This window comes from Bos javanicus, chromosome 18 (assembly GCF_032452875.1).
Source record: "Bos javanicus breed banteng chromosome 18, ARS-OSU_banteng_1.0, whole genome shotgun sequence".
Classification (NCBI taxonomy): Eukaryota; Metazoa; Chordata; class Mammalia; order Artiodactyla; family Bovidae; genus Bos; species Bos javanicus.
The window spans coordinates 66,288,058-66,298,178 of NC_083885.1; the positions used below are offsets into that span (position 1 = coordinate 66,288,058).

The 10,121-nt window shown below is 60.1% G+C and overlaps 1 protein-coding gene across 1 annotated transcript; it reads right to left on the reverse strand.

Moving 5' to 3' along the window:
- Positions 1-44: 44 nt before the first annotated feature.
- On the reverse strand, positions 45-8,088 carry MZF1 (myeloid zinc finger 1). Its single transcript, XM_061386557.1, has 5 exons — positions 7,699-8,088; positions 7,172-7,355; positions 6,647-6,717; positions 6,428-6,548; positions 45-1,626 (listed from the first exon to the last, which is right to left on the reverse strand). Exons 1-5 carry the CDS (start codon positions 8,086-8,088, stop codon positions 191-193), a joined length of 2,202 nt encoding a protein of 733 aa, XP_061242541.1. The 3' UTR covers positions 45-190.
- Positions 8,089-10,121: the final 2,033 nt, after the last annotated feature.

The following is a 10,121-nucleotide window of genomic DNA, read 5'->3' on the forward strand; positions in this document are numbered from 1 at the left end:
CAGGTAGGCAGACACTGAGTGGGTGCAGACCCAGACGGAGATTCTGTGCATTGTTTATTGAGCACCTACTGGGAGCCGGCCCCTAAGAGAGCTGGCTTGTACCCACGCGATCTCATGCAACCCCATGAGGTAGGTGTTCCACACACACCCCGCCCCCAACTGTGGATAATGGTGGGGCCGCCTGCTCTGGCTACTCTGCACTGTGCACGCGCTGGTGCTGAATGAGCTTGGTGCTCTGGTGGAAGCGGCGGCCGCAGTCCTGGCAGGCGAAGGGCTTCTCGCGCCGGTGGGTGCGCAGGTGCTGTGTGAGCGTGGGCCGCTGGCGGAAGGCCTTGCCGCACTCAGGGCAGGCGTACGGCCGCTCGCCCGTGTGGATGCGCCGGTGCTGCGTGAGGTTGGCGTGCTGCCGGAAGCGCTGGCCACACTCGGGGCAGGCGAAGGGCCGCTCGCCCGTGTGGATGCGCTGGTGCTCGGTGAGCCGGGAGACCTGCGTGAAGCCCAGGCCGCACTCGGGGCAGCGGTAGGGCTTCTCGCCCGTGTGCGTCCGCTGGTGGCGCGTGAGCTTCAGGCGCTGGCTGAAGCGCTGGCCGCACTCGGGGCAGGCGAAGGGCTTCTCGCCCGTGTGCACGCGCAGGTGCTGCGTGAGCGTGGGCCGCTGGCGGAAGGCCTTGCCGCACTCGGCGCAGGTGAAGGGCCGCTCGCCCGTGTGGATACGCCGGTGCTGCGTGAGGTTGGAACGCTGGCGGAAGCTCTGGCCGCACTCGGCGCACCGGAAGGGCCGCTCGCCGCTGTGCACGCGCCGGTGCTGCAGCAGCACCGTTCGGCGGCCGAAGCGCTCCCCGCACTCGGCGCAGCCGAAGCACTTGTCGCCCGTGTGCACCGCCTGGTGCTCCAACAGCACGGCGCGCCGCGCGAAGCTCTGGCGGCACTCGCTGCACGGGAAGGGGCCGGGGGGCTCGGGCGCGCCGGGAGGGGCGGGGGGCGCGGCGCTGGGGCCCGGCGGGTCGCCGTGGATGCGCTGGTGCTGTAGCAGGTTGGAGCGCTGGCGGAAGCTCTGGCCGCACTCGGCGCAGCGGAAGGGCTGCTCGCCTGTGTGCACGCGCCGGTGCTCCTCCAGGCGCCCGCTGCGGACGAAGCCCTGGCCGCAGTCGGCGCACACGAAGGGTCGCTCCTCTGTGTGCGTGAGCTGGTGGCGCAGCAGGTGTGAGCTGCGGCTGAAGCTGCGGCCGCACTCGCCGCACACGAAGGGCCGCTCCCCGGTATGGATCTTCTGGTGCCGCAGCAGGTTGCTGCGCTGGCTGAACACCTTCCCGCACACGTCACAGCGGCCCCCTCGCTCAGCTCCGGCCCCTGTGCCGGGGCGCCCCCGAGCCCGGCTGCGACCCCTGGGGGCACGCCAGCTCGCCGCGCCCAGCCCGTGGCTCAGGCCCTGGCAGGTATCCTCCGTGGGGTCCGGCTCACCTCCCAGGTCGCTGGAGGGCACTAGCGCTTGTGAAAAGCCACCTTCGCGGGAGGCTGACTCGAGTCGGCCTGTGAGGCTGGCCTCGCCGAGGTCCCAGGGCAGGTGGACGTGGGGACTCATGATGTCAGGGTCCACAGAGACGTTGTCCATCTGGAGTGTAAACCCTGCATGGCACAAGGGGATCCACTCATTCATGACAGAGAACCCGCTGGTGCCCAGAGACTCTCCAGCCCTGGGGAAAGGGTGTGAAATGGAGCGACCTAAAACTGCCCAAGGAGGCAGACAGAAGTCATCTGGGCAGGGGCAGGGGTTCTTTCTGAGCAAGCTTCCGAAGGCGGTAAGGATGGGACAGACAGGTGGAAGACTAAAAACGGGCGATGGGCTTTTCATGTGTGGCTTAAGTTTGCAAAACCGCCTTTCTGGAAGGGCTGTAGTGCAAAAGTGGCCCTTGCACTGGGCAGGTGGGTGATTTTGGTTCCCACAGATGCAGAGAAGTGGGTGGGTTTGAGGGAGGCTGGAACTGGAGCGAACAGGCGGGAAATGCAGGCACCAGGACTTTTGTCTGCTGTGCCAGGCCTGTGATGACCGCGCGGCTCCTGAGGCACCGCTGAGACCTTGTGCAGCCACTGGAGAGTCTGGCCCCATCTGTAGGGAAATGTGGATGTAGTGCCGTGGCATTTACAGGGCACACGGGGCCCTGGGCCTGCCTGCGATTGGACAGGGCTGGGCGTCTGGCTCAAAGGAGCAGGTTCCAGCCAGGCTGTGAGCACTCCATCCTTAGATGCTGGAGGAGGGAGGAGATGTGAGCCCGGCACAGAGGAGGAGGGAGTTACATCAGGGACAGAGAGAGAGAGAGGAGCAGGGGCTTCAGAGATGACAGAAAATCTGTAAGTTGCCATGGAAAACGCAGATAAATTATACTGCATCAAAGGAAATCATTTGTGCTCAGCAAAAACCCTCAAGAGTCAAAAGATGAATGACAAACTGAGAAACCCTCCAGAGTCAAGGGTCTAATTAACCAAAATAAGAGCAGCAATCAGTGAACAGGAAAGATTGTGGGCAGAAGACTAGAAAAGGAAAGGAAACGTCACTGTTGCTTAAATTCCCTAAAACATGCTTAGTTCCCCCCATAAGAAAACTGCACATTAGGGCCATACTCATCTGCCGTTCCACATCTTACTCCAGAACCCAAGTGTCTGTGTGCATTGCTGGTGAGCACAGATAGAAGCTGGCGTCGCCAAGTACATCAAACGATAAATTTCCCGTAGGCTAATCCAACCATTCCACTTCTAAGTACTTCTCCACCAGTTGTGTTCCTCCCTGTGTGAAATGACTGTTATAGGAGGGTTCTCAGTTCTCACTAAAAAGTAACTCAAGAGTGTTAGTGGGAGCCTGGATGGGTAAACAGGTGTGTCGTGGGGAGCTGTCCAAAGAGGAGGGCGCTTGCTGCTGTGTGTTCAAGTGGGAAGATGCATGAAAAATGTCAGGCGGGGAACAGGGTGACAATTTAAAGACGTGTGTTTTAAAGACGGCAAATGAGTATGCATCCACATTTGTATTTGCTTTCCTGCACACAGAATCTTTCTGTAAGTCCACACAAAAGACCAGTGCTGCTGGCTGTTGGGGTGCAGGACCGTGTGACTCAGGCAGGGGAGGGGTGCTCTGCTGTATAGGCCCTCGGGCCTTCTGAATTTTCTAACATGAATGCTACCTATTCAGAATGTTCTCCTGATGAAAACACTGGCTGCACAGACGTTCCGTGGAGGGCAAAGGGAGCAGCCAGGACACCCTGTGGTGTGGAGCCCACAGTGGCTGAGGGAACCGGTATTTGAAGCGGGGGCTGTGGTTGTCTGTGGGCGAGTGCAGCCCAAGGAAAGACCAGGGCTGCAGAGAAAAGACCCGCCGAGGAGCCGTAGGCAGAGGCGCCAGTGTGGCTGGAGAGAGCAGAGACTGCACTGTGCTGAGAGAGGCAGGGCACTAGCTGAAAGCTGGGACAGCGGAAGGGGTGGCTGCCAGACCTCCTCTCAGCTTCAGTATGCAGCACTGACAGAGCATAAGAGAAGAACCTTAAAAATACCTGGGGCAGCTCCAAAGTAAGAAAGGACTGTCCAAAGCTTGTGCACTGTGCTTGCAAGTACTAAGGCTGTAAAGACCAGGTGGCCGAGGCCAGGTTCTGCCATGAAGCAGGGCGTTGAGGACTTGGCCTGGGTGAGCCCAGTCCACCCACAGACCTTTGGTGTGTGAGCCTGCAGAGGGATCTCCACTGAATGGCTGGGGGCCCAGGTGAGTCTTCCAGTTTAGAGTCATGATGGACTCTGTGGCAGCCTGTCACCCAGGATGATGCTTAGTGTAGGGACAGACGAGGAGGTCCCCGAGCCGTGAAGGGCAGGCTCTTCGCAGTGAACCAGCGAGAGCACTTGCACCTCAGGAAACCAAGCTAGCTAACAAGTCCAGAAATAACATCAGGTATGTCCAGGTTTTCAAAGGATGGGTCAGCATCCATGAAGAAAGAATGAGTTTGGGCCCTTTATTGATAAAAACAGCAAATGGGGACTTCTGGGTAATAATAGTATCTGTTTAAATTGGTTTCATTGTGAAACGGCAGTAAAAACCACCATAAAGGTTTTGTTTGGTTTTCTTCAAGGTATAAAATCCACAAAGATGAAGAGGAAAGGAAATAAAGCAACCCCTGATATTTCTACTCTGGATGGCAGACCGAGCAAACAGTAACTGTGCAGCAGTGGGGAAAATGGAAAGAAATCAACCTGTTTGATCTCAAAGGCTGGAAAAGTTCAGGGTTTGGAAGGACCAGGTCCCTCTGGCCATGCAGGTAAAGGGGCAGGGACACCAGGCGGGCGGGGGAAGCTGACTCAAGCTGAAGCTGGGCTACCTTAGGGAACAGCACTGGGCCCTCTCTGCACACAATTCTGAGGAAATGGAGGATGCGGGTGGGCACTGCAGTGGCTCTGATTTCTGGATCTCTTCTCCCATCCTGGCAAAAGGCTGGGTTGAGGGTGTGCACCAACACTGAGGAAGTCGAGGGGTAAGTGAAGCCACCCAGGGGACTGAGATGCCAACCTGTCTCCCAGCCAGGATGCAGGCAAGAAGCTAGACATGCCTTCTTAGGACACTCAGAGCGAAGAACTGAAGACCCTCACAGCAAGGGCGCCTGCTTCCACACAGCCCAGCCAGGGTGCCCTATGACTTCTTCAGTGGCATCCATGGTTGCTCCACCCACCCACTCACATCTCCCAAGAAGTGGGTCTCTGTGGGGAGCAAACCCTTCATCTCTCCCAGCCGCCCTCTCTCACCTGCCAGAGACATCAGAGAGCACACTGGGAGAAAGCCTGAAGACAAGTCATCATTTGTTGGGCTCCAAAATCACCGTGGATGGTGACTGCAGCTGTGAAATTAACAGACACTTGCTCCTTGGAAGGAAAGTTATGACCAACCTAGGCAGCGTATTAAAAAGCAGAGATACCACTTTGCTGACAAAGGTCCATATAGTCAAAGCTATGGTTTTTCCAGTAGTCATGTATGGATGTGAGAGTTGGAATGTAAAGAAGGCTGAGCACTGAACAATTGATGCTTTTGAACTGTGGTGTTGGAGAAGACTCTTGGCGAGTCCCTGGGACTGCAAGGAGATCAAACCAGTCCATCCTAAAGGAAATCGGTCCTGAATATTCATTGGAAGGACTGATGCTGAAACTGAAGTTCCAATACTTTGGCCACCTGATGTGAAGAACTGACTCACTGGAAAAGACCCCCATGCTGGGAAAGACTGAAGGTGGGAGGAGAAGGGGAGGACAGAGGATGAGATGGTTGGATGGCATCACTGACTGAATGGACATGAATTTGTGAAAACTCCTGGAGATAGTGAAGGACAGGAAAGCCTGGGGTGCTGCAGTCCATGGGGTTGAGAAGAGTCAGACACAACTTAGCGATTGAACAACAAACTATTATCCTCAGAGAAATAAGGAAAGATGTTACAACTGTAAGAACAGAAAGTGGCTTAAATAAGTATTCAGGGAAAGAAGACACTGGTGGGAACTGAAACTGTACTAGCAGATGTGAAAATCTCAAAAGGAGAATCTGGAGGATATATGAAGAAATTTTCTGGAAGATAGAGCAGAAAGAAAGGGATGGGAAGTTGCAGAGAACAGAACACTGGTGCATTTGCCCTAGAGTCCAGTAACCGAGTAACGGGCATTCTAGAAAGAGAATAGAACAATGCAGGGGAAGGAACTCAAAGAAACAATTCAGGCCAGCTTCCCACAATTGAGAAATTGAATTTAAAGTTAAAGAGACTCACCAACAGTGATGATAAAAAATGTTTTGACCCAGTTTTACAGCAGTTAAGAAAAAAATGTTTGGAGACTGAGTCAATAAAAAGAACTCTTCACTCAGCCAAAATTCAGTGTAACGGGGAGTGTTAGACGAATGTGTTTTAGATATGTAACACCTCTCAGAACTTTACCTCCCGCTCCAGAGTTCACAGGAATGTCCCCCAGAACATGGGAGTAAACCCAGAAGTGGCGGGGCCCAGGGAATGGTGATGAAGATGAGATGGGGCCTGGACGATGGTGGGCCATTGCAGGCATGTGACCGAGGTGGACCGCACAAGGCGTCTGGCTTGAGAACCTGGGCGGTTGGGTGGGACACTGCACTGTCCCGCCCAGTCCCCACCTGTGTGAAGGTGTGAAGGTCCCTCCTGTCTGTCCACCCTGCTGACCTGCTGTCCAGTTGGTGGGACTAAGGCCTGGAAGCTGGGGGCCATCGAGGATGGCTGGGAGAGGAGGTGAGGAACGTGAGTCCTCCTCTCAGGAGGGTTTACGGGGCTGGGAGGTTAATGGAGGGCTTGGCTTTGAAGGGCAGATGTTGAAGCAGGCTGAACACTGCAGGGGCCGCCCAGGCAATGCGGGCGCGTAGGTGGCGCTGGAGGAAAGGGGGCCCTGTGTTACTCACCTGGGGAGAAGATGCCCCCAGCTTCCTCCTGCCACAGGGCCCCACGGTGCTGCCTCCAGGAGGAAACCTCAGGCCCAGGCTCACTATGCGGGGAGGCCTGGTCCAGCACCACGACACAGTCCTGAAACCACAGTGGTCACTGCTGGTCTGTGTGACCAGGCCCTGCCAGGAGGAACCCACCCAGCCCCACCTTCTGAGGCTCCCAGAGCAGGGACTCACCCGGGCCTGGTCGGGGAGCAGAGTGAAAGGGGTCCCCTGCAGGCTGCTTAGAGGCCGAGGATGCAGTGGCTCTGGAGAAGGAGGGTGGGATCAGGAAGCTCCAGGGCACTCCACCCCGCCGCCCTCCTCAGTGCTGTGCTTGGTGCTGGGATCCGGTGGGGTGGGACCTGGAGCTGGCGTGGCAGGGGGCTCTCGGGGTCACACAGGAACGCGGTGTGGGGGCGTCTGGCACCTGCCTGGGAGGTGGAGGAGAGAAGGGCACCCCCCAGCACTTAGGGGCCCCCCCCACGCAACGGTCTGCTGTCTGGTCTGCAGCAGTTGGCTAATGCCCCCACTGTTGCAGATGTCCTCGGGGAGAGGACTCCTGTCTCCTACACACGGAAACCCCAGGAGCCAGCGCCATGCTGACTGAGGACATGGAAGGAACCACAGCTGTGGCAGGCTTGGCCCACAGGGGAGAATGGCCACCACTGGCTGGGCAGGATGTGGGGGCCGCTGAAACAGAGGCACACCGCCTGCCCTTACCTGGCTCCTCGGTAACCTCGGACTCTTCTTTCACCCGCAGGCCCAGTGTTGACTGCTCCGTAGCCCCAGGGAGCATCTCCAGCCCAGGTTCTGGAGTCTCAGGTATGGGCTGAGGGAGGGCCTGGAAGTCGGGGGGCTCCGTCCTCTCCGAGAGCACCTCCTGACCTTGCACCTGGACTGTGACCTGGGTAGGTGCCCCCCATCAGGAGCTCAGGAAGGGAGCTCCCTGGCCTCCACCCTCTCGGGATCCCAGGGGTCCTGACTCGGCCTCTGAGGACCCACGGTCCCCAGGGACTGACAAGGAGGGCAGGGACGCCCTACAGTTGCTCTCCTCTGCCGACATCGCCCACCCCCCCCTCACACCATGAGTCCTGACTCCAGCTGATGGAGGGCTAGAGTCGGAACCGCGGCTGCCCTGGCACAGGCTCTGCTATAGGTGACCCCTTCCAGACCGTGGGGGACTAGCGTCCTGCTGAGCAGGGCGCCCCCAGGATGAGGCAGAGACCCCAGGCCTCTGGCTGACTCACCCATCTGCGGGGCCCTCCTGGCTCCCGGCGGAAGCCCTCCACCAGGGCCGCGGCCTCCTCAGGGCTGCCTGGCTGTTGTCCCCGCACGCGGGCCTGGATCTCGGGGGGCAGCACGCCCAGGAACTGCTCCAGCACCAGCAGCTCCAGCATCTGCTCCTTGGAGTGCGCCTCGGGCCGCAGCCACTGGCGGCAGAGCTCCCGGAGCTGGGCCAGCGCCTGGCCAGGCCCCGCGGCCTCCTCATAGCGGAAGCGCCGGAAGCGTTGCCTTGCGGCCTCTGGGCCCAGATCCCAGGCAGCGGGTTCGTCCTCCTCAGAGTCCTCCAGCTTCACCGTGACGGGCCCATCTTCTAGGGATGCGCGGCCCGGGGAGCCCAAAGCCGCCGGCCTCATCGGAAAGACCAGGCTTGGGGCTCTTGAGGTCAGTGTCCACCCCCAGGGAGGAGCGCACGGAGGCCGCTGCGATGGGGACAGTGGCGTGCCGCTCAGGCCAGAGGCTGGCGCGTGGGGCCGGCCAGCCCTCGCTGAACCCCTCTAGCTGGGCGTGTGCAGTCTCTGGTAACCCCCTGTTTCGGGGCTGGTTCTCAGGCCCAGAAGGCACCTCCTCTGCCCGCTAAATCCCACCCGTCTACACGCATCGCCTGAGCCCTGCCCTCAGCCCTCTGCCGGCAAGAGAGGAACCTACACCTACGACCCCCGCCGCCGGGCGTCCGCACCACCGCCACCTCGCCCCAGCCAGCGCCGGCCCATCACTGCCATCCACTCTCCTGCGTAAACCGTTTCTCCGACTGTTGCCCCCAGCGTGGTTTCACAGGGCAGCCCCCGTCCAGCGGCCCCAGCCCACACCTGTGCGAGGCCCACTGTAGGGCACAGCACTCTGACGCCATCCTCCCCCTACCCAGCCCCCTTTTATGAGCCCCATTATCTCCTCGACCTCCTGACTCAGGTGGGGCTAGCGGGTGATGGCGTTTCAGAGAGGGGTGTCAGGCGCCCGAGACCGCTGGCCTCGGAGCCTGCGAGGAGAGCCGGAGATCCCGACCCAGCCTATTTGCCACGTAATCCTGCCATGTCGCTGTGCCACTGTGAATCTCCGCTCCCCCGTATGCAAACGGGGGCGACCCCGCTCCACTCGCGTTGCTCCTGCAGCTGGAGGTACGGTGCGAGCTTTGGGAAGAAACCGGCGTTTATTACGTTCGATTTCGAGGCGGCCTGATCCCGTGAGTCTGACCTTGGCTCCTCAAGGCTCCAAGTCGGCCTGAAACCCCAGGGGAAGGCTGGGCCTCCGCGACCCTGCCGAGCTTCCCGAACTACATCGAATAGCAGCCCGGGCGGGCGGCGCTTGCCTCAAGGAGCCGGGGCAGATCCCGGTGCCGCCATGGAAACGGGGCGGGGACTCCAGGCTCTATCGCCGTGGCAACCCGCGGTGATTGCTGCTCGGCGCGCGACAACCCCGGGCCCGTCCGCAGGGAGCGCCAGGCCCCTGCCCCGTGCCCCGCGCCCCGCAGGGCTGCCGTCCGGGTCCCTGTCCAAACCTTCCCGGCCCAGGGGCCCCCGCCTTCACCTTGGCGCTGAGCTGGCCGCACCGGGCTCCGGAGCTTGCGCACTCGCCGACCTCCCCTCCGGGCCAGACTATAGCTCCCAGAGTGCTCCGCGCAGCAGCGCGAGCGCCGCCTCGCGCCCCCGCCCCCCGCCTGTTTTCACCCTCCCCTCAGTTTCTACCCTCCTCCCGCTGTGGTGCCGGGCAGTGTTTTTCCGGACGGTTGGGCCACTCTCGGGGCCCTGTCTCCCCGCTCTCCCAGCCTCACTTCCAGGCGTCCCGGCACCCGTCGACGCGAGCAAGCTGCTCGGGGAAATGCGCCCAGCACCGCCTTCCGGGCAGCGCATGCTCCCCGGCAAGCTTACCGAATTCTCTACGGGGCTTCCGGGAGTTAGGGCTCTGCACCAATCACGGCCCTCGCTAGGACGCCCTCAGCCCCCGTCTCCATGGAGACTCCCTGCCGAGACTGGGTCACCCCTTCCTCCGCCCTGGGGTCCGCAAACGAGCCTGCCATTTTTGCTTCCCCATCCCCCCATCCCCCCTACAGAGAGCAGGGGCCTCGGGCCCGAGCGGTGTGGTCGGTTGGCCTTCCGCGCGCCTGCGCGGCCCCTTGACGCTCTTTTGTTGTCATCGGCGGTAGGCGGGCCCCAGGCGTCTCCACGGTAACCGGTGGGCTGAGCAGGTGGTTTCTAGGGCAATCCCGTGTACCGGCTGGTGTCTGAGAGGATGGGAGAGGTGGGGTGAGGGTAGAGATGTCGAGCGAGCGAGATAGCGAGGAGAGAGTGAAAGTAAGTGAACACATAGTGACAGAGACACAGGCAGGACAGACAGCGGAGAGGCCTTCCTACTCTCAGAGACCTAGATCAGAGAGTCAGGGCTGGTCAGACGT

Coding starts and splice junctions, on each gene's coding strand:
- MZF1 (XM_061386557.1), bottom strand. CDS start 8,088: ATGAGGCCGGCGGCTTTGGGCTCCCCGGGCCGCGCATCCCTAGAAGAT. Junction 7,356..7,698: donor CAGGAGGGCCCCGCAGATGG/GTGAGTCAGCCA, acceptor GCACCTACCCAG/GTCACAGTCCAGGTGCAAGG. Junction 6,549..6,646: donor TGCTCCCCGACCAGGCCCGG/GTGAGTCCCTGC, acceptor CTGTGGTTTCAG/GACTGTGTCGTGGTGCTGGA.